We start from the raw sequence: 19,522 nt of genomic DNA, 5'->3' as shown, positions 1-19,522 counted from the left end.
GGTGGTCTAGCAGAGGTTAGGTTGGCAGATGCTACTTGCCGGGGGGGGGGGGCGGTAATATTTCAGAGAGAAGGTGGAGGAGGTTGCTGGATTCATCAAGCAGCACACTGATACTATCGATACTCTCTCCTGCCAGATGCCTTCTGCAACAGCCTCCTCATCCAGGAGGTTTTTGGGCAAGTCAAAAAGGAATGCTTACTTTTCACAGAAGTGTAGGTATGTCACTTTTTCTCGCCAGCCTCAGCAGGCTCAATCCCATCATGCTTATTTTCGTCAACAGAATGTGCCTAAGCTCCCCAGTCAAAGCAGGGGTGAGCTTTTGATTGACTTCAGCAGAGCATAGCCACAGTAAAAGTAACCATACTGGATGACTTGCCAGTCAGGAGGAGGCTGAAGTTTTTTTCAAGAAAGTTGGCCCCTTGTAACCTCCAACTGTTGGGTTCTTCAAATAGTCCATCTCAGTTATGCCCTGCATTGGCAACAGAGACCACAAGATTGCCCACTGAGAGCAGATCACTTCAGCTCTCTGTACAAGCAGGTACTTGCAGAGGATCTCTCCACCCTTCTGAAGGCAATTACGGTCAAGCCTGTTCCACCAGAGGAAGAAGAGAAGGGATTCTATTCCAGGTACTTCCTTGTGCAGAAAAAGACAGGGGGGATGTGTCTCATCCTAGACCTAAGGGCCCTGAACAAATTCCTGGTCAAAGAAAAGTTCAGGATAGTTTCACTGGGCACCCTTCTCCTCATGGTTCAGGAAAATGATTAGCTATGCTCTCTGGACTTACAGGAGTTTATACTTACATCACGATACTTACAGCTTACAGAAAGTATCTCTGATTTTGGCTGGGGACATGTCACTTCCAGTACCGTGTGTTGATTTTTGGCCTTGCATTGGCTCCCAAGGTCTTCACCAAGTATCTTGCAGTAGTCACAGCATTGCTACGTAGACTGGAAGTCCATGTGTTCCCCTATCTGAATGATTGGCTGGCAAAGAGCACACGTTGAAGGACAGTGCTCAGGAGTCCATGCAGAGAACTATTTGGGTGTTAGAGCTACTAGGGCTCATTTTAAACCACCCTAAGTCCCATCTGCTCTCTGTCCAGCAGCTTAGTAAAAGGACTCCTAAATGTGCAGCCCTAATAAATATAAATTTGATTGATTGATATAATTATATCTGGATTTCTCTATTTTATAGCAATATAACAAGGGAAAATAACACAAATATAAGTTGCCCTATTTAATTTATTGACAGTGTTACAGTATGTTAGCTAATGAATTTATCAATTGAATATGGTTAAATAGTAAGTAGTTGACAATGATTTTACTATATTTGAAATAAATGTACATTTTTAAAACCTTGCTTTTTTACTCATGTTCATGGTTTTGGCTTTAAAATATGAAATAGTTTTAAGAGAAGAAAGTTGTATTAACTGTCAACCCCCAGCTATGCTCTTTCACCATTCTGATGATAAGTAGTACAACAGACACCAGAGCACTTTAGATGCAAGGAGGCTTATTGCCCATTAACAGCTCAAATCCATTTGCTAGTCACAAGAAGTCATTTTTGAATGCTAAGGGAACATGCAACAGCTAATTCTTATAGAGACAGTCTGCAAGTGAAATCCAAATGTAATGCTTCTGTCAGCAAGGATCTCTAGAACCAAGTTTATAACAAATATTCACATCTGCTGTTTTGGACACCCTAATCCATCCTAAAGATCTTTGCTGTGTCAGACTTTGTTCTAGATGAGGAAACCCAGTAGTTATAAAGAATTGCAAATAGTGGAGATTTATCATGGTTAGCTCTACTTCCACTGTTTCTTCTGTTCTGTAAATATCTATGGCTACTGCAAACAGAACCTACAGTTTGTTGTAAATGTTCTTTGAACTCTTGTTAAACTCAAGCCTTAGGTCAATACTTCTCAACCTTTTTTCAGGGCACACTTTCAAGCTTGCCTGATTCTTGAGGGACACCACACCAAATTTTGTAAAGCTGTCATATTTACTAGTCATTAGCCACTAGCTGCATGACAGTGAAATGCCAGAAAATGTAATTTAAATTAAAATGTACTGTATTAAAAAGGCTAAAACATAATTGGACAGGTAGAGACATAGGAGAAAAGTGTACAGACCATGGCAAACACTCGCATCTCCTTTTTTCTATGGATGTGTTTTCCTGTCAATGTAATGCATGTTATGTTATACAACTGTGCAACTACGTGTTTTCCCTCCAAGACCCAGATGCACAAAACCTAATGAGCCACAACGTGGGATTTACATTGGTTGTAGCCAGTTTAGTGAGCACGGAGTTTAGCCAGACATGCTCAAAAGGGTTCTGCGAGCTCTTTCCTGTCCCAGTAACAGATAATAAAAATTGTATACAAAGCTATTATAATGAGTTAGGTATTATTAGGAAAGGAATGGAAAACAAAAATGAAGATGTTATAATTCCTTTGTATCGCTCCATGGTGCGACCGCACCTCGAATATTGTGTTCAATTCTGGTCGCCGCATCTCAAAAAAGATATAGTGGAATTAGAAAAGATGCAGAGAAGGGCGACGAAAATGATAAAGGGGATGGGATGACTTCCCTATGAGGAAAGGCTAAAGCGGCTAGGGCTCTTCAGCTTGGAGAAAAGGCGGCTGAGGGGAGATATGATAGAGGTCTATAAAATAATGAGTGGAGTTGAACGGGTAGATGTGAAGCGTCTGTTCATGCTTTCCAAAAATACAGGGACTAGGGGGCATGCGATGAAGCTACAATGTAGTAAATTTAAAACAAATTGGAGAACATTTTTCATCACTCAACGTGTAATTAAACTCTGGAATTCGTTGCCAGGGAATGTGGTAAAGGCGGTTAGCTTAGCGGAGTTTTAAAAAGGTTTGGACAGCTTCCTAAAGGAAAAGTCCATAGACCGTTATTAAATGGACGGGGAAAATCCACTATTTCTGGGATAAGCAGTATAAAATGTTTTGTACATTTTTGGGATCTTGCCGGGTATTTGTGACCTGGACTGGCCACTGTTGGAAACAGGATGCTGGGCTCGATGGACCTTTGGTCTTCCCAGTATGATAATACTTATGTACTTATGTACTATACAAATGTGCATGCAAAGCAATGCACAACCATTTTCCCAATGATGCACAGAAGCAGCCCTTACCTTTACCATCAAAAATTTAATGGGAGGTCTGGAGCTGTCAGTCCTGACAGTTTCCAGGTTGCAAGTACTCCACAGCTGCTCCAAAGGGTCCTCTGCCACTCCTGCAAGAGGAGAAGGGCCTGCTGGAAGAAACAGGACTCTCCAGAGCAGCCTTGTCCTGATATGGTCAGGATGAAAATCCATTTTTTTTGTTCTTCATTGCCTGGAGCAGCCTTGCAGGCACCCACCCTTTACCTCACCCTCCCACAGCAGTGAAGTATGATAAGTCTTCAGCAGTGAGCCGTTACATAGCTGCCAAATGAGGAGTCGGCTTTTGTCTAGGGGCAGGACTAGAGAGCTGCCCAAAGTGGTGAGAGTCTCGTTGTTTGCTGTTTCATTCTAGCAGACAGATCTTGGAGTCCTTATCGCAGTTATAAGAAAAAAAACTACACTGGCTTTTATACACGCAGCTTCTTTGCATGTATGAAAGCTGTATACAAGCGCAGCTCTGAGCATGCACAGAGCAGCCATGCTTAGCGATTAGCTGTTCTGTGCAAGCTCAGCTGACTGACCAGCTTTCCCCCTATTGCATGCAAATGAGCTGTTCACAAAAGCAGAAAGCAGCTCATTTGTATGTGATTCGCTTTGGGAATCCCTCTGTATTTCCAAATCGTAAATTTTATTGAGGTGGACCTTAGTGCATCTGGCCCCTAGTGAGAAAACAGAACAAACAGGACTGCTGTAGATCTCCACACTGAACTTCATGCTAGCAGAATACCGCACATTAGTCATAAGCGCTAACACAGACAGCCCCTCAATAAATATGAAACAAGGGAGCAAACATCAGTAATACAGATATGAATACAAATAAATAAATAAATAAATAAAAGAACTGGAAACCTCAAGAAGTCAGACTCTGCATATACAACAATACTAGAAACACAGAAATTGAAATGCAAGATATCAAAAATGCATATTTTCCAAAGTTGACATATTCCAATTAATAAATTCAGACTAAAATATTTTTTTCTACATTTGCTGTCTGAACATTTTATTTTTCTATTCACTGCCCCTATTTGACTGACTGTACATTTGTCCTTTAGATTGTAAGCTCCTTTGAGCAGGGACTGTCCTTCTATGTTAAATTGTACAGCGCTGCGTAACCCTAGTAGCACTTTAGAAATGTCAAGTAGTAGTAGTAGTACTTTGGTCCCAGTGTCTCTTTTCTTTGTCACCTTCATTGTGTTGCTGTGGTGCAGCTGCTTCCACTCCCCCACCTCCCCAATACCTTTGTTACCAATGGTAATATGTACACTGAATATACTCAAGGGAATTATGTGCCACAAAATCAAAAGGCACCAAAATAATACAACATATTAAACAGAATAATATTTTAGTATTCTGGAAATATGCCCAGGCACTTTAACACTTGGTTTCTAATCAGTCCTATCTCCTCAGTCCAGTACTATAACAAGAGCAGAACTCCTGAGATTACTGGCAACTACAAAATGATTTGCTTTTCAATTTTTTGATAGGTTGCCAAATGTTCACCAGGCTTCATATATCCTGGCCTTTAGTTTATTGTTGAATTACTATGGAACAGGAATTCCGGGCAGTGGTCTAGGAAGCAGTGCGAGCGTGAGCATTTTAGTAGCAGTGTTTTTGTGTCTTCAAAGTGATAGCAGTTGAAGTTTCCCATATTTTGGTTTGCTATAGTTCCTGAATTGGGTCCGAGCTTGAACATACTCTTGAGTTATATGGAGGGGCATAATCGAACGCGAACGCCCATTTGTAAAAACGTCCATCTCCGAGAACGGGTCCATGAAGGGGCGGGCCGAACTGTATTTTCGAAAAAAATGGACGTCCATCTTTTTTTTCGAAAATACATTGGATTGGGGCATTTTTTGAGCTGGGCGTTTTTGTTTTTTTAGCGATAATTGAAACCGAAGCGTCCCAGCTCAAAAATGACCAAATCCAAGGCATTTGGTCGTGGGAGGGGCCAGCATTCGTAGTGCACTGGTCCCCCTGAGATGCCTCTATGCCAGCCTCAAATATCATACCTAGCTCCATGACAGTAGTATGCAGGTCCCCAGAGCAATTTTACTTTAGTTGGTGCTGCGCGGGACCCATGCAGAGAGGAAAAATCGGAAGAAAAAAAAAACAAGCAAGCAAGTGCAGTCATGGATGTCCAAATTAAAAGATAGTAAAAGGGGGAATTGAACCAGCAACCTTTTGATTACAAGCTCAGTGCTCTAGCCAGTGCACCACTGATTAGACGTCCTTTCTTTTCCATTAAGTCTCTGCAAGTTTCTGTCAGCCAATCACAGCTCATTTAGCTGACATCTGTGTCAGCTAAACAGCGGTGATTGGCTGACAGAAACTTGGAGGGACTTAATGGAAAGGGAAGGACATCAAAGCACCTGAATAATGTGGCTCACTGGCTAGAGCATTGAGCTTGTAATCAGAAGGTTGCTGGTTCGATTCCCCCTTTTACTATCCTGGTAATTTAGACGTCCCTGACTGCACTTGCTTGTTTTTTTTTTTTTTTTCTTCCGATTTTTCCTCTCTGCATGGGTCCCGCACAGCACTAACTAAACTAAAATTACTTCGGGGACCTGCATACTGCTGTCATGGAGCTGGGGATGACATTTGAGGCTGGCTTACAAGTTGGAAAAAAAGTGTTTAACATTCGGGTTTTTTTTGGTGGGAGGGGGTTAATGACCACTGGGGGAGTCAGGGGAGGTCATCCCCGGTTCCCTCCGGTGGTCATCTGGTCATTTAGGGCACTTTTTTGGGACCTGTTCGTGAAAAAAACGGGTCCAACAAAAGTGACCTAAATTCTCTCTGAAAACGCCTTTCTTTTTTCCATTATCAGCCGAGCACGCACATCTCTGCTCAGCCGATAACCACGCCTCCGACATGCCCCCGTCAACTTTATGCGTTCCCGCGACGGAGTGCAGTTGGAAACGCCCAAAATCGGCTTTCGATTATACCGATTTGGGCACCCACAAGAGAAAGACGTCCATCTCCCGATTTAGGTCGGAATTTGAGCGTTTTTCTCTTTCGAAAATAAGCCTCATAGCCTTTTAAGTTTTCATGTGTTGAGTTGTTTTTAGCTAGGTCAGATCTAATTTGGTTGATCTTGCTCTCAAAATTGTCGACTAGTTCTTGAGTGGTGGGGCATGTTTGATGCACTGTATCGGCAGAGTAGTTGGAGGTTAGACTTCTTACTAGAGTGAATAGTTTTTTATTGTCAAGGTTATCCTGGTCCACTATGCTGCTGTAGTAATTCTGTTTGGAGTCAGCTACTTTTAGTTTCTAGTGGTGAAAGGCAAGTTTCCAACTGGATCTGTCATCAATAGATTTGCTTTTTTCCATTGCTTTTCAAGGTTTCTATTTCAGCTGAGTGAGCTCTTCGGAATACCAGAGAGATTTTCGTGCTGCCTTGACCTTTCTGGTAGTAATTGGAGTTATGTTATCCAGAACTGATTTGACTTTCATGTCCCAAACAGATTTTATCGATTTATAAGTGGGGATTTCAAGGTCGAGGGAGTCTTAACTTGGTCCAGAAGCTTGGTTCATTGATTTTCCCTCTGAAGGTTATCTGTTTAAAAGGTTGATGCGTGGGCTGGCTTATCAGGCAGATATTAATGGTAAAGTCTAGTTGGTAGTGATCTGACCATAGTATAGGTTTCCCCTTAGGTAAGCCAGTCGGGTTGGTGGGATAGAAGGTAAGGAAATCTAATGTATGGCCTTGCTCATGGGTTGGACCATCCTCAAACATGGTAAGGTCATTTATTTTCAAGAATGATTTGAAATTATGAACATTGGTATCCACCTCATTCTCTAGATGTATGTTTAGATCTCCCAGGACAACTACTCTGGGAAATTGGGACATGGTGGACAAAATGATGTCCAATAGGCTCAGCCTTGGACCAGGCTTCTGGCAGCCAGTAAATCAGGAGTAGGGCAATCTGATTGGCTTCTTTGGAGTTATCGTGGAGTTTGCATAGCATGTATTTCAGTTCTTGGAATACCTCTGAACTGACTAGAGATATGTGCCGAAAGCTCTTATAGATGAGGGCAAGCCCCTTCCTCTTTCTTACCTAATCTTGGGGAATGAAGAATGTCGTATTTGGGTGGGTATAGGTGGGGTAGTACTGGGCTGTTGATTTTTGTAAGCCATGTCTTAGTAATAAACAGGAAGCCCAGATCTGAACATTCAAGAAGTTCCTTTACTAATAAGGTTGTGTTCTTCATGGATCTTGCATTGACATAGATTGCTGGTGAAGGTGTTGGGTGGGTCGTGTGTTCAATGTAAGAGTAATATTTTATTAGGTTCAGAAAAGCTTGAGTTTTAGGTTGAGAGTTGGGTTGGTGATTTGCCTGTGGCCTGCTCTGCAAATGGGTGTTAAATTCATTAGTGGGTATCTACTGGTGTGTCTCAGCTGTCTATGAGTATAGGGTTTTCTGGGTATGTTGCAAACAACTGGAATTTGTCCAAAGCCTGTGCCATCAAGTAGGTTGCCCATCGTGAAGCCCAGAAGGGCTAAGCAGAGTATTAGAAGCCACTTCATGGTGAAAAGAAAAAAGAAGAAACGAGCAGCGAAAAAAGAAAAAAGAAGAAAATACGTAAAAAGTGAAAAGAAAAAATAAAAGTACTATAGTAGCAAGGCGTTGGGGTACTTGATGAAGACTATGCAGAGCTTAGAGGTTGTTTGATCACATGTCACTGCAAGGTCGGCCTGAATGAGCTTCCGGATGAGATGTCTTTGCACGGTTTCCTTCGCTGAGCTGGGGGGCCCTGCAGTGTTTCTCAGTGTTGCCATATGTCTCTGATTCAGAAGCAGATGTGTTATCACTTTCCTTGGGATGTGGACAGTTGTGCTCCCTGATGCTGCTGCAGGTCTCTCCATCTGCAGTTGGTGAATTGTCTCGCTGGTTCCGCAGGTTTATTCTCTCTTCCGGGCTCCTGCCATTAACCGCTGTCTTGATTGGCCACCATTGGAAACAGGGCACTGGGCCCAATGGACTGCTGGTCTGTCCCAGTGTGGCAGTCTGTGTTCTTATGTATTTGTGTCAAATAAAGCAAGATAAAAAAAGAGTGCTGCTGCTTGATCTGGATGGCTGAGGTTTCCTGCATCGCCCTCCTCAGTGATCCTGGCAAACAAGGTCCACCCCGAGAGCCGTAAGAGCTGATCCCAGTGGCCTGTAACCCAGAGGGGATCACTCATGCCATCCGACACCATTCAGCAATCGCTGCCAGACTCACCCTCTGTAGTGGGGTGAATTCCCACATAGGGATCCCTCTCCATCTCCCAAAGCCCAAGCCCTGCCATGGTGTGCTCTGGACACTGTGTTGTCCTGGTGCTGTCCGGCTCACAGTACTGCCCAGTCCCCATCACACTCTCTCCAGAACAGCGCCTTCCAGGGCAGGGGGACTTGATCGCGAGGTCTGTGGCAAGTGCTGGGTTCGTAGATCGGCACTCGACTGCCTCGCTGCTGCCAGCTGCATGAGTCAGCAGCCACGACCCCCTGCTCCTGATCGGCAGAGGAGATCCCGCTCTCCTCCCTCTGTCCTTCGGGGGGGGGGGGGGGGACTTGGACAACTCCCTCTGCTCCCGCACAGAGCTCCGAACGCAGTTGGGGCTTCTGGAGTCGACCTGGGAACCAGGAGCTCATCACGATGCTCCTGCTACATGACCATCTCTGCCTTGCAGCACCTCATGTCACTCTCTTCCCCTGTCATTCATCATCATTTCTGTCTCTTTTTTGTCTATCTCTGCCTGCTTCTCTCTCTGCCATGGAGCACCTCCTCTCTGTCTCTATCTGTCCCTGCTACTCCTTCCACAATCCAACAGTGCCTCTGTCTCACCATTCAGCATCACCCTCTGTCACTCTACCTCCCCACCATGATCATCATCACTCTCTTAATACTGAATCAGCTCTCCTGCTAGATCACTCATTCATTCACCAGCTTTTCTGCCGGCCCCGCTGTTTCTCTGGGTCTGCGGTAGCTGCGGTACAAACAGCACATAGAAGCTAGGTGCAGGGTTATTGCCCCTGTGCTCACCACCGCTGTTTCTATTGATCACTCTCCTTTGAAACAGGAAATGACATCAGAGGGGGCATGACCAACAGAATCAGTAGCGACACGCACAAGGCATTAGCCCTTTGCTTGGCTTCTGTGTGCTGTAGATCTGTGAAAACAGCAGGATCAGTGGAGGAGGCGACGAATGAGTTAATGAGGGAGCTAGAAGCAGGACAATTTCATTAGCAAGAGAGGGCAATGGTGAGTGTGATGCTGGATGGTGGGGGGGGGGAGGTGAGAGAAACGGGTAATGTTGGATGGTGGGGGGATGGGAGCAGAGAGAGATAGAGAGGAGGTTCTCCTTAGCAGGAGAAGAGAGAGAGAGAGAGAAAGAGATGTTGGTGACAGGGGAGAGAGGGATGACAGGTGATGCTGATGACAGAGGAGAGCGAGATCTAGGAGATGATGATAAGTGAGCAAGTGGGTAGGTTTCAAGGTGGTGTGTAAGTCTTGGCAATAGGCTGCTTTGTAGCACAAGGCACATGCAAAGCAGCCTATTATTGGGCATCTCTTTGGAGGAGGAAATATCTTCTGTGGCACACCAGGAAGCTCTCAGAGGCTCGTTTTTTGAGAAGCACTGTTCTAGACCATTTTTCAAGCTTCACTAGATCCCTCCTCATGTTATCCACGCCATCAGGGATGTCTATTCTAGTGCAGCTTTTGTTAACATTCACAAAGAGGCAATTCTTACCACATGTCCCTTCTGCAATATCACTTACAAAAATGTCAAAAAGAACCAAACCAAGAACCAATCCTCGCTGCAACTGATAACGTCCATTTCCTCAGAATGAACTCCATTTACCACTACCCTTTGTTGTCTTCTACTTAATAAATTTCTTACCCAGTCAGTCACTTTAGAGCCCATATCGAGGGCATTCAGTTTATTTATGTCATTCACGTGAACTATGTCAATGGCTTTGCTAAAATCTAAGAAGACCACTTCTAGCGCTCTCCTTTGATCCAACTGTCTGGTCACCCAGTCAAAGAAATTAATCAGATCTATCTGACAAGACCTAACTCTATTAAAATCACAGTAAATGTTAATATTGTTGTACCTCCAAGAAGTGCAACCAGCACAAAAGGATTACTGAAAGCAAACAGCCAGTCAAGAAACAAAACTAAAATTAGCAGAAATTTAAGATACAGCTAGGTATGGACTGTCTAGAGCAGACTTCCAAAGCAAAATATCTTTTCCTGGAAGGCAGCTGCCTTCTAACTCAAAGTTACAAGTTCAAGCTGGCTGGTACGTGATAGCTATTAACATTGGGCAAAGCAAGCTGAAATTTAACAACACTGGAAATAAACCTGTCATTTTGAGTTTTATTCCTGTTGTTTTGAGTTAGAAATGATATAAAACCACAAGGGAAATGTCATTTGCATTTCCCTGATAGTTTCAAATAATGCACATCCCTACCTCAGACTAATGGAGGCTGGGAGCATTAGGGCCAGGCCAACCTGTAGACAGGACTAGACAATCACCTAGGGCAGCTGTTTTTGGGAGGCGGCAAAAAGGAGCTGAAGTCAAAGCAACTTAGTTTCCGATATCCACACAAGGAAATAATAGAAAGTACTTTTAGCAGCAGGGAGAGTGGGCAGTTTTCAAATAGCCCATTTGCCCAGCTTATTCTGGGAAGGAAGGGTGTGTTGGAGTAATCATGATTGTTGGCCAAAGAGCCTGAAAGTTCATTTGAGTGTGCATAAGGCTGAAAGTATACCTAGGGCACCTAATACCCCTGCACTGGATCTGGGAAGCATCTCTTCTCATAGGGTACTGACTTCATTCTTAGGATTCTTTTAGAAGGCCCATCCCTTTAAAATGTTCAGAATAACTCTCTTGTATTTTAAGTGTATTTTTTCCATGTTGGTCTTCAGTAAGTAATGATGTTTAAAATGTTATCTCACACTTCAAAACAGAAACATCTGGACACCTATATGATGGGTAAGATAATCAACATTATTGCTATCAATTAGATAGGAATGACTGACTGCGCTATTGCCAGATGAAATTGAAAATCAGAAGTCAAGATAGAAGTCTTGTTATTTCACATATTTTAAAGGTCATTGAGAGGGAATTCCATTTCTTCTAATATTTTTTCTAATCTACACTTTAAATTATTACACCTCACGAATTTCTCTTACTTCTTCAGCATTAGCATTAATTCAGGTTCTGCTGGTGATTTGCATTTACACTGATGAGAAAAAAAATGTCTGACAGAAAACTAGGTGCTGTATTTGTAAGATTTTACTAACCTTCTCAACTGATCTCAGGGTGCTTTACCAAGATTAAAAGTAATAATAATGTAGGCAGAATCAGTTCTCCTTTGAATTAATTTATTGAATTTTATACAGGTAACTTGTCATTATCTTCTGTAATTCTTAGACAGAAATATCCTGCATTAATGTGTGTTCTGGAAAATTTCATTTTATTTAATTACAAACTTATTATAATCTACCTTTTTATTCAATAAAATGTACAAGGCAAGTTACATCAATAATAAAAATGACCATAATATCTTAATAAGGAAGTAGTTTTATAAGGTTTTTTTCCTGCATATTCAGTGGAGGAGTAGCCTAGTGGTTAGAGCACCAGGTTGATAACTAGCAGTGCTTTGTTTTTGTGCTGGTACGCGCCGGTACAGTGTATTGGCACTTTTTTTTCCTAGGGCCAACTCACCTGCCCGCCCTTAGCTCCCCAGCCCTGCTTTCTCTTCCTTCCGCCCGGAAACAGGAAACTATGTCAGAGGAAGGCAGGACACTGAGAGGGAACCAAGGGAAGGCTGGAGGAGGAGAGCCTGGTCTTTTCAATAATGCTAGCCCTGCGACTTCAGGTAAAAAAAATAAAAGATTTAAATGCGTCGCTGGGTGTCAGGAACAGAAAGCAGGGCTGTCGGGGAGCTAAGGGTGGGCAGGTGGGGCTGGGGTACTGGAACTCAACGGAGGCTTAAAAGGGGGGGCAGGTGGAGGCTGGGGTGAGTTACTGGACATGGAGGGAAGGATAGGGGGCAAAGGAGAATCACTGGACATAGAGGGGAGGGCAGAGGAGAATCACTGGACATAGAGGGCAGGGGGGAGAGGAGAATCATTGGACATGGTTGAGAGGGGAGGATAGGAGCAAAGGAGAATCGCTGGACACAGATGGGAGGGGAGGTCAGAGGAAAATCTGGACATGGATGGGAAGGGAGGGCAGGGGAGAGAGCAGAGTTGCTGGACATAGATGGAAGGAGGGAGGAGCAGGAGAAATGCTGGTCATGGGTGGAGGAAAGGGAAGACAGGAAGGAGATGCACATGGATGGAGGGGAGAGAGGAAAAATTCTGGACCTGGATGGAGTGGAGGGCAGGGAAGAGAGAAGAAATGTTGGAGGGAATGAAAGACAGAGGAAGGAGATGCACACAGTTGGAGGGGAAGGAAGAGAGGAGAAATACTGGACATGGATGGAGGAGATGGGAGAGAGTTGAAATGCTGGACATGGATGGAGAGGAGGGAGGAAAGAGAGGAAGTGAGATGAGCATGGATGGAGAGGAAGAGAGAGGAGAAATGCTGGGCATGGAGAGGGAGAGGAAAAATACTGGACGTGGATAGAAAGAGGAAGGAGATGCATACTGACAAGATGAGGGAAAGGGAAAAGAGGAAAAAAACTGCACATGGATGAATAAAATAGGCAAAAGCTGGATCCACTCTATACCTCCTCTAGTCAGTGTAGTAAATTTAAAACAAATCGGAGAAAAATTTTCTTCACCCAACGTGTAATTAAACTCTGGAATTCATTGCCGGAGAATGTGGTGAAGGTGGTTAGCTTAGCAGAGTTTAAAAAGGGGTTGGACGGTTTCCTAAAGGACAAGTCCATAAACCGCTACTAAACGGACTTGGAAAAATCCAAAATTCCAGGAATAACATGTATAGAATGTTTGTACTTTTGGGAAGCTTGCCAGGTGCCCTTGGCCTGGATTGGCCGCTGTCGTGGACAAGATGCTGGGCTCGATGGACCCTTGGTCTTTTCCCAGTATGGCATTACTTATGTACTTAAGTCCGCAGAGGACCCAGCTTTTAACTATGGATGTAGGGCAAGAGATGAAGCAGAAAGGAGTAAAGTATAGAAATAAGTAGAAAGGAAGCCCTGGAAACAGAGTTAAGGGAACAGATAGAGAGCAGCAGAATCAGAGACTGGGATCAGAAAAACGAAGTCACCAGACAACAAAGGTAGAAAAAAAAATCATTTTATTTTCATTTTAGTGTTTGGAAGATGTCCAATTTGAGAATTTATATCTGCTGTCTTATTTTGCACTGGGTATATAGCTGTATTTCTTAATATTCAGAAAGTACTTTGAAAACACTGTGGTAATAACTATATGTGAATAATGGAGGAAAAAAGCCTCTGTAGCCCCGGTCAAGATTTTTCATTTATATGACTCATGGGTTGGACTCTTAATTGGCTGAAAACCCCCCAGTTCTTTTTTTTAATATTTATATGTTATACTGTTACTGTTTCATTCATGTATAACCTTTTTTAATTGAGCATAATTCACTTATCTTAATGTATCCGACAGGGTCCCGTTTCGGCTTTATCAAGGAAACAGACCTCGTGCTTATGCTGTTATTTTTGATGCAGTGTGACTCCTCTGTGCTTGTAAAGATGCTCACAAAATTCTACAAATTGGTCCGCAATAGCAAAGTCTGATGTACATACTGCTCTTGACCCCAGTGATGCACTGACGAGCTTTTTGGTTTTCAAGCACTGAGCTAGAAGTTACTCAATCTTGTTTGCCAATGAATAATTGTACGTTTTCTGGAGGAAAACTGAATGACTGGCCTGCTGACTCAGGAGGCGATTATATGCAAATTTAGCACGCTGAAGATCATGAAACAGTGTAGGATTAGAAAGCACAATATACTTGCTCTCCAAGAGCTCTATGTTCCTTTACATATCTGAGATAAATTTGGATGTAGTAGCCTTTTTCCATGCCGAATAACCACTTGTATGCTTCTTGTATAGTGAATGGAGAGAGTTTTGGGGAGCAATTGCTAGCAAAGTACTTAGAGGTTGATTCTTTAAATTTTGCAAGAAAGTCATCTTTTTTTTTTGTTACATTTGTACGCTGTGTTTTCCCACTCATGGCAGGCTCAATGCGGCTTACATGGGGCAATGGAGAGTTAAGTGACTTGCCCAGAGTCACAAGGAGTTGCCTGAAGTGGGAATCGAACTCAGTTCCTCAGGACCAAAGTCCACCACCCTAACCACTAGGCCACTCCTCCACTTCTGCCAAGAGCTCACAATTCAATCTCTAATAAGATGATTGTGTGTTGCTGTGGAATCCAGAGTTGAGTATGCCCACCACAACATAGTTAGATATTAAAATAGGCTTGTTGAATGCATCGGAAATATTAGACACTAAACTTTTAGACTTAAAAATATAATCCATCCTGGTATATGTTGAGTGTGGATATGAATAGAAAGTAAAATCTCTTTCATCTGACTTCAATATTTGCCAGATATCAACCAGACCAAGGTCTGCTAAAAGTATTTGTAACATAGGGAGGGCACGAGAGGTGAAAGGCCTACATTTGGAACGTTGATCCAAAATGAGATCTAGTGGCAGGTTCATATCTCAACAGACAATTAAAGGTAAACTGGCAAACTGCAGCAATTGTTCTAGAGCAAGTTGAAATAATTTTGGGTCATCTGCCACTGGTACATAGATATTACATAGTATAACTCTTTCATTACCAAGCTGTATGTCACAGATTAGCCATCTGCCATCACGATCTTTCTTCTGGGTCAATATAGTAGCATTCATTGTGGATCTAATAAGTGTAATCACCCCACTTTTCTTATGAGTCATCGTGGAATACAATCCCTAGCCCTTTCCAATCCTGAATGAATTTAGTAGACTCCAAAGTAGACAAATGGGTCTCTTGTAGGAAGATCAAATTGGCTTGCTCCCTTTTCAAATATTGAAGTTTGATATGTTTAATGGGGTGATTAATGCCATTGCAGTTTAAAGACAAAATATGCAAAGCCATGTACAAAAAATAGAGGTAATAAATTGTTGGCACCAAAGGAGGCTTGTACATACATATAATATAATAGCAATTACATTGCATTCTGAGTACCTTTAAAAGTATATAAACGTGATAACTGTTCAAGCATAACAACTAAACAAAATACTAACATAGACAAGTACAGATAACAGTGCACTCACTAAGACAACAGTATATGTGGGGGGAGCTTGGTGCATGCTCACCAAGCGGTTCTGCCATTGCTTTAATCCTGTCCATTTTTTTATGCCTAGTTTCTCTCTTTGGTACACAGATTTGCATGTGGTTATCACTACTAACCAATGGCAAGGCAGTTTTGAAAATTGTTAGTGATATCCCAATATCCTATGACTTATCTGAGATTACCTCAGGTTTTTTTTTAGTTACATCTCTTTATTAACAAAGAAAGCATAAAAAATACAATCCCCCAACAACATTTAATCACAGTAGCCTCCTCATACTTTTTACTGAGACATTTACTTGTCTTAATCGGGTGAGCTGTCCATCAGTGCCTGTTAATGTCGGACTCACAAATCACAGAACTGATGTTTGACATACATTTCGCTTTACCAGCTGCATCAGAGATTTAGGCTTTAATAAGAACTCGGCACTTGAGCTATGTTGGATGTGTGATGCACAAGTGGGCATATGTGTCAGATATTCCGTGATGGGAGGCATAGCAAAAAGTAGAGAGAACCACCTGTTGTTGGTGCACAGGCGTACCATTTCTCTCTGTTCCCTCCCCCCACATGCCAAGGCACAGGTCCACCATAGAGACAAGCAGAAGGAAAGGAGAGAAGCTGCATGTTGGGCAGCAGCATCCTCTTCTGCCACCTAGTGCTTAAAGTAAACTTTGAACCAGATGATGAAGAAAGGCTTTTTAGGCTGTAGCCGCTGGGAGCGGGTAGATGAGCAATGGGAAGAGCATCTGCTGGGGGAAGGTGGCAATGGAGAGAAGCTAAGGCTGTATCTTTCACGGGGCAGTAGGTGGATGCACCACCTATCCACCCCTAGTAGCTACAACTTTAGCCCCTCTCTACTGTCCAACCATAGCCTAAAGGCACTCCCTATAGCCAGATTTGCTGTGGGTGAGTGGGCAATGGAGAAGAGCAGTAGCCGCTTATCCACTCCTTCATTGCTACTGTAATATAGTGTTTGTACATCACCATGAGCCCATTATGAATGTGTGATTTATAAAGACACATAAATAATTCCGTTCATTCCAAATCTGGCTCCTAGATTTTTGGACTGTCTTCTAGATTCTAAGAAAAATTTTCGAGACCTGTTATAAGGAGATACTTCATTATGGAAAGAGTGGTGGAGGCATAGAATGACCTCCTGGTGGTGGTAGAACTCAGGCCTGTATTTGAATTCAAGAAAGCATGGGACAAGCACAGATTATCTGTAAAGGAGAAGAAAGAATAGTAGATATTAGTAGTTTCTAGAGAGATAAGCAGACTGGATAGACTGTATTCCGGACAATATTCAAAGTGAGTTTACTAGCCAGGAACAGCCGCCGACCGGTTAACTCACTTGTACGTGGCTATGTGGCCATTTTTAGTGGCACATAACTGGTTAGTGGCTCTCAAAATGACCAGGTAGTGCCAAAGTCGAAGTTGGCTGTTGGGGCATTCCGGGATGTTTCCTTTGAATATTGGGTCCACAATTTCTTTGGCAGATAAAGACAATCTGGCCGATATTCAACCAGTGATGGACATTATTTTTTGTCCACCGCTGACACTAAAAGCAGAAATTCAACATTGTATTTCTGTTTTTTAGAAGCCGGCTAGTGCATGCCCGGTTAAGTCAATATTCAGAGCTAACCGGCTATGTTTAGCACTTAAATAGGACCACATAATTGTCTTCTCTTTATATACTAGCCCATGGCTGGTTAAGTCTGAATATTGACTTAACTGGGCATGCACTAGCCGGCTTCTAAAAAACTGGAAATTCAATGCTGAAGTCCAAACAGGGCCCAACATTGAATTTTTGGTTTTCTCACCAGTGGTGGTCAAAAAATGCTGTCCACTACCAACTGAATATCGGCAATCATTTTTTGTGGGCCCCATATTCAAAGGATTTATGCTCAGCTTTGAGACTTATGCTCCATTGGGCTCTGAAAATTTACTAGGGCTGAGCACCTATGTTATACTCAAAATTTCACTAAACTCCTAAATTTAGAAGCATAAAACTGTGTGGCAGCAGGAGCAGATGTAGGGAGGAGAAAAAATATTATGAGCTTAGCACCAATTTTCAGCACTAGGCTCATAAATTAGAACCATAAGTCTTGGCACGTGAATGGTAGGCCTATATTTATGAACATAACTTTAAACCTCCTAAAATTAAGATACATTTTCAGCTGAAAACTTAGGGTCCTATATTCAGCTGGTGCTGATCACCATTTTGATGACCAGTGCAAGCATTAAATCCAGAAATTCAATGCCGAGAGATATCCAGACACTGGCATTGAATTTCCGGGTTTCTGGATCTGGTTAACACATAGCTGGTAAGTGCGATATTCATCAATTAACTGGCTATGGGTTACTACATAAAGATAGAATTGACTTTTATGCAGTCCACCTGGCTGATTAAGCACTGAATATCGGCACTTAACTGGCCAAGTGCCAACTCCACCCCCAGAACACCCACAAAATAGCCAGTTTTCAGTTTGGTGCTAACTGGTTATTTTTTTGTGGCATTAACTAGTTAAAAGAGCCATTTCTTACCAGTTAAGTTACTTAGACTCTGAACTTTGGCTCAAAATAGGGTACAAATTTTACCCTCCTGTTTACTAAGCCCCACTAGCATCTGCTGTGCACTAATGCTGACACAGCCCATTCACTTTGAATGGACTGTGTTGGCATTGCCATACGGCAGCTGCTAGTGTGGCTTAGTAAACGGAGGGGGGGGGGGGGGTTAGAATGTAACTTAGGAGTATAAAATAGGGAGTTCTCCTTTCTTTGAATATTAGGCCCTATTTTTTACGTGTTTCTATGTAAAGTAAATTTGTACTTTCTCTTTTGAAAAAAAAATGCTGCTATTTACATAAATACTGGCTATGGCCACTTAAGCAGCTAGTTCTAAAATTGCCCTTCATGTGTGACAAAAACCAGCGAAATATCTATAAATCTTAAAAATTGAACTACAGACAGTTCCTGGGGTAAAAATTTATTGCCACCCATTTTCTTGTGCAAATGTACAATGTAATTACAGTAATATTGTTATTCACATAATTTCAAGATAAAAAATTTCACATCATAGAAGTTAGGGATCTCTCCATAAGCAGCATCTATAAAGGTAGATTCTCCACTTACTTAATTGTTCTGGTAAAACTATATCATTCTGATTGATTTCTGACTTTGGTTATTTGTGATAAAATTTAAGAGAGTCTGTATGCATTGGAATGCAAACCTTGTCTTACCTGAAATTAAAATTCAGTTCATCAACTTCATCAAGACAAACTGGAAACAGAATATATTGCATACTTGCAAACTATGAATGTCTTATAACTCATTTCTTTCTTTCTTTTCTTTTTCAGGTCAGATAGTATGTATGGCAAGCAATGATGGGACTGTGAAGAGTCTAGATCTTGCTACTGGCAACCTGGACAATATAGAAGGTCATGAAGATAGTGTACAGAGTGTGATTTTTGACTTCAAGGGGGATTATATGTTCTCAGGGGGATCTGATGGAGTAGTTATGGTATGGGTTTAAGAAGCAGAATTTATTTCAGCATGATCTTTCTTCAAAAATAAAAATGTTCAAAATCTGAAAAGGAGCACATCTACAATTAACATATATTGCTTGTTTGGGTTTTCAAATTTCCTGATATAATGTCATGAACCAATTCTCTCCTAAATTTATGAATAAAATTCTACATTTCTCCTGAAATAATTGTGTTGTGATCTTTAAAAAAAAAACCCAAGCCAAACAAACAAATATTACATGCACAGCTGTACAATGACGCCTAATGACAGACTAGCTGAATTGCAAGGATACTGATTTTTCATGTCAGACAAAAGAGTGCACAATAGCCCAACACATCCTTAAAGAGCCCTATTCAGAGAGGGAGTTTTAGAACTGGGATATATTTTGGAAGTTCTATAATAGGAAAGCTTGTGATTTTAAGCAGCTGAATTTGCTCTAAAAGGCTGCTGGAGACTTTGGGAAACAGAATTCAGACTACCAGCAGGAAACTGGGTTGAGACAGAGCCTAAAGAGCCCTTTTCAGGTGGGTTTCAGAACTTTAATAAATTTT

General features: G+C 42.1%; 1 protein-coding gene across 1 annotated transcript in view; it reads left to right on the top strand.

The window, feature by feature from the left end:
- Window positions 1–19,084, top strand: part of SPAG16 (sperm associated antigen 16) — a 932,486-nt gene extending 913,402 nt beyond the window's left edge. Inside the window, 1 exon segment of the mRNA XM_030210425.1 lies at window positions 18,803–19,084. Within this exon segment, the coding sequence (XP_030066285.1) occupies window positions 18,803–18,978 (176 nt within the window). The 3' untranslated portion in view covers window positions 18,979–19,084.
- Window positions 19,085–19,522: the final 438 nt, after the last annotated feature.

This window comes from Microcaecilia unicolor, chromosome 7, assembly GCF_901765095.1.
Source record: "Microcaecilia unicolor chromosome 7, aMicUni1.1, whole genome shotgun sequence".
Lineage (NCBI taxonomy): Eukaryota > Metazoa > Chordata > Amphibia > Gymnophiona > Siphonopidae > Microcaecilia > Microcaecilia unicolor.
This window is presented reverse-complemented; position numbering and strand designations above follow the sequence as displayed.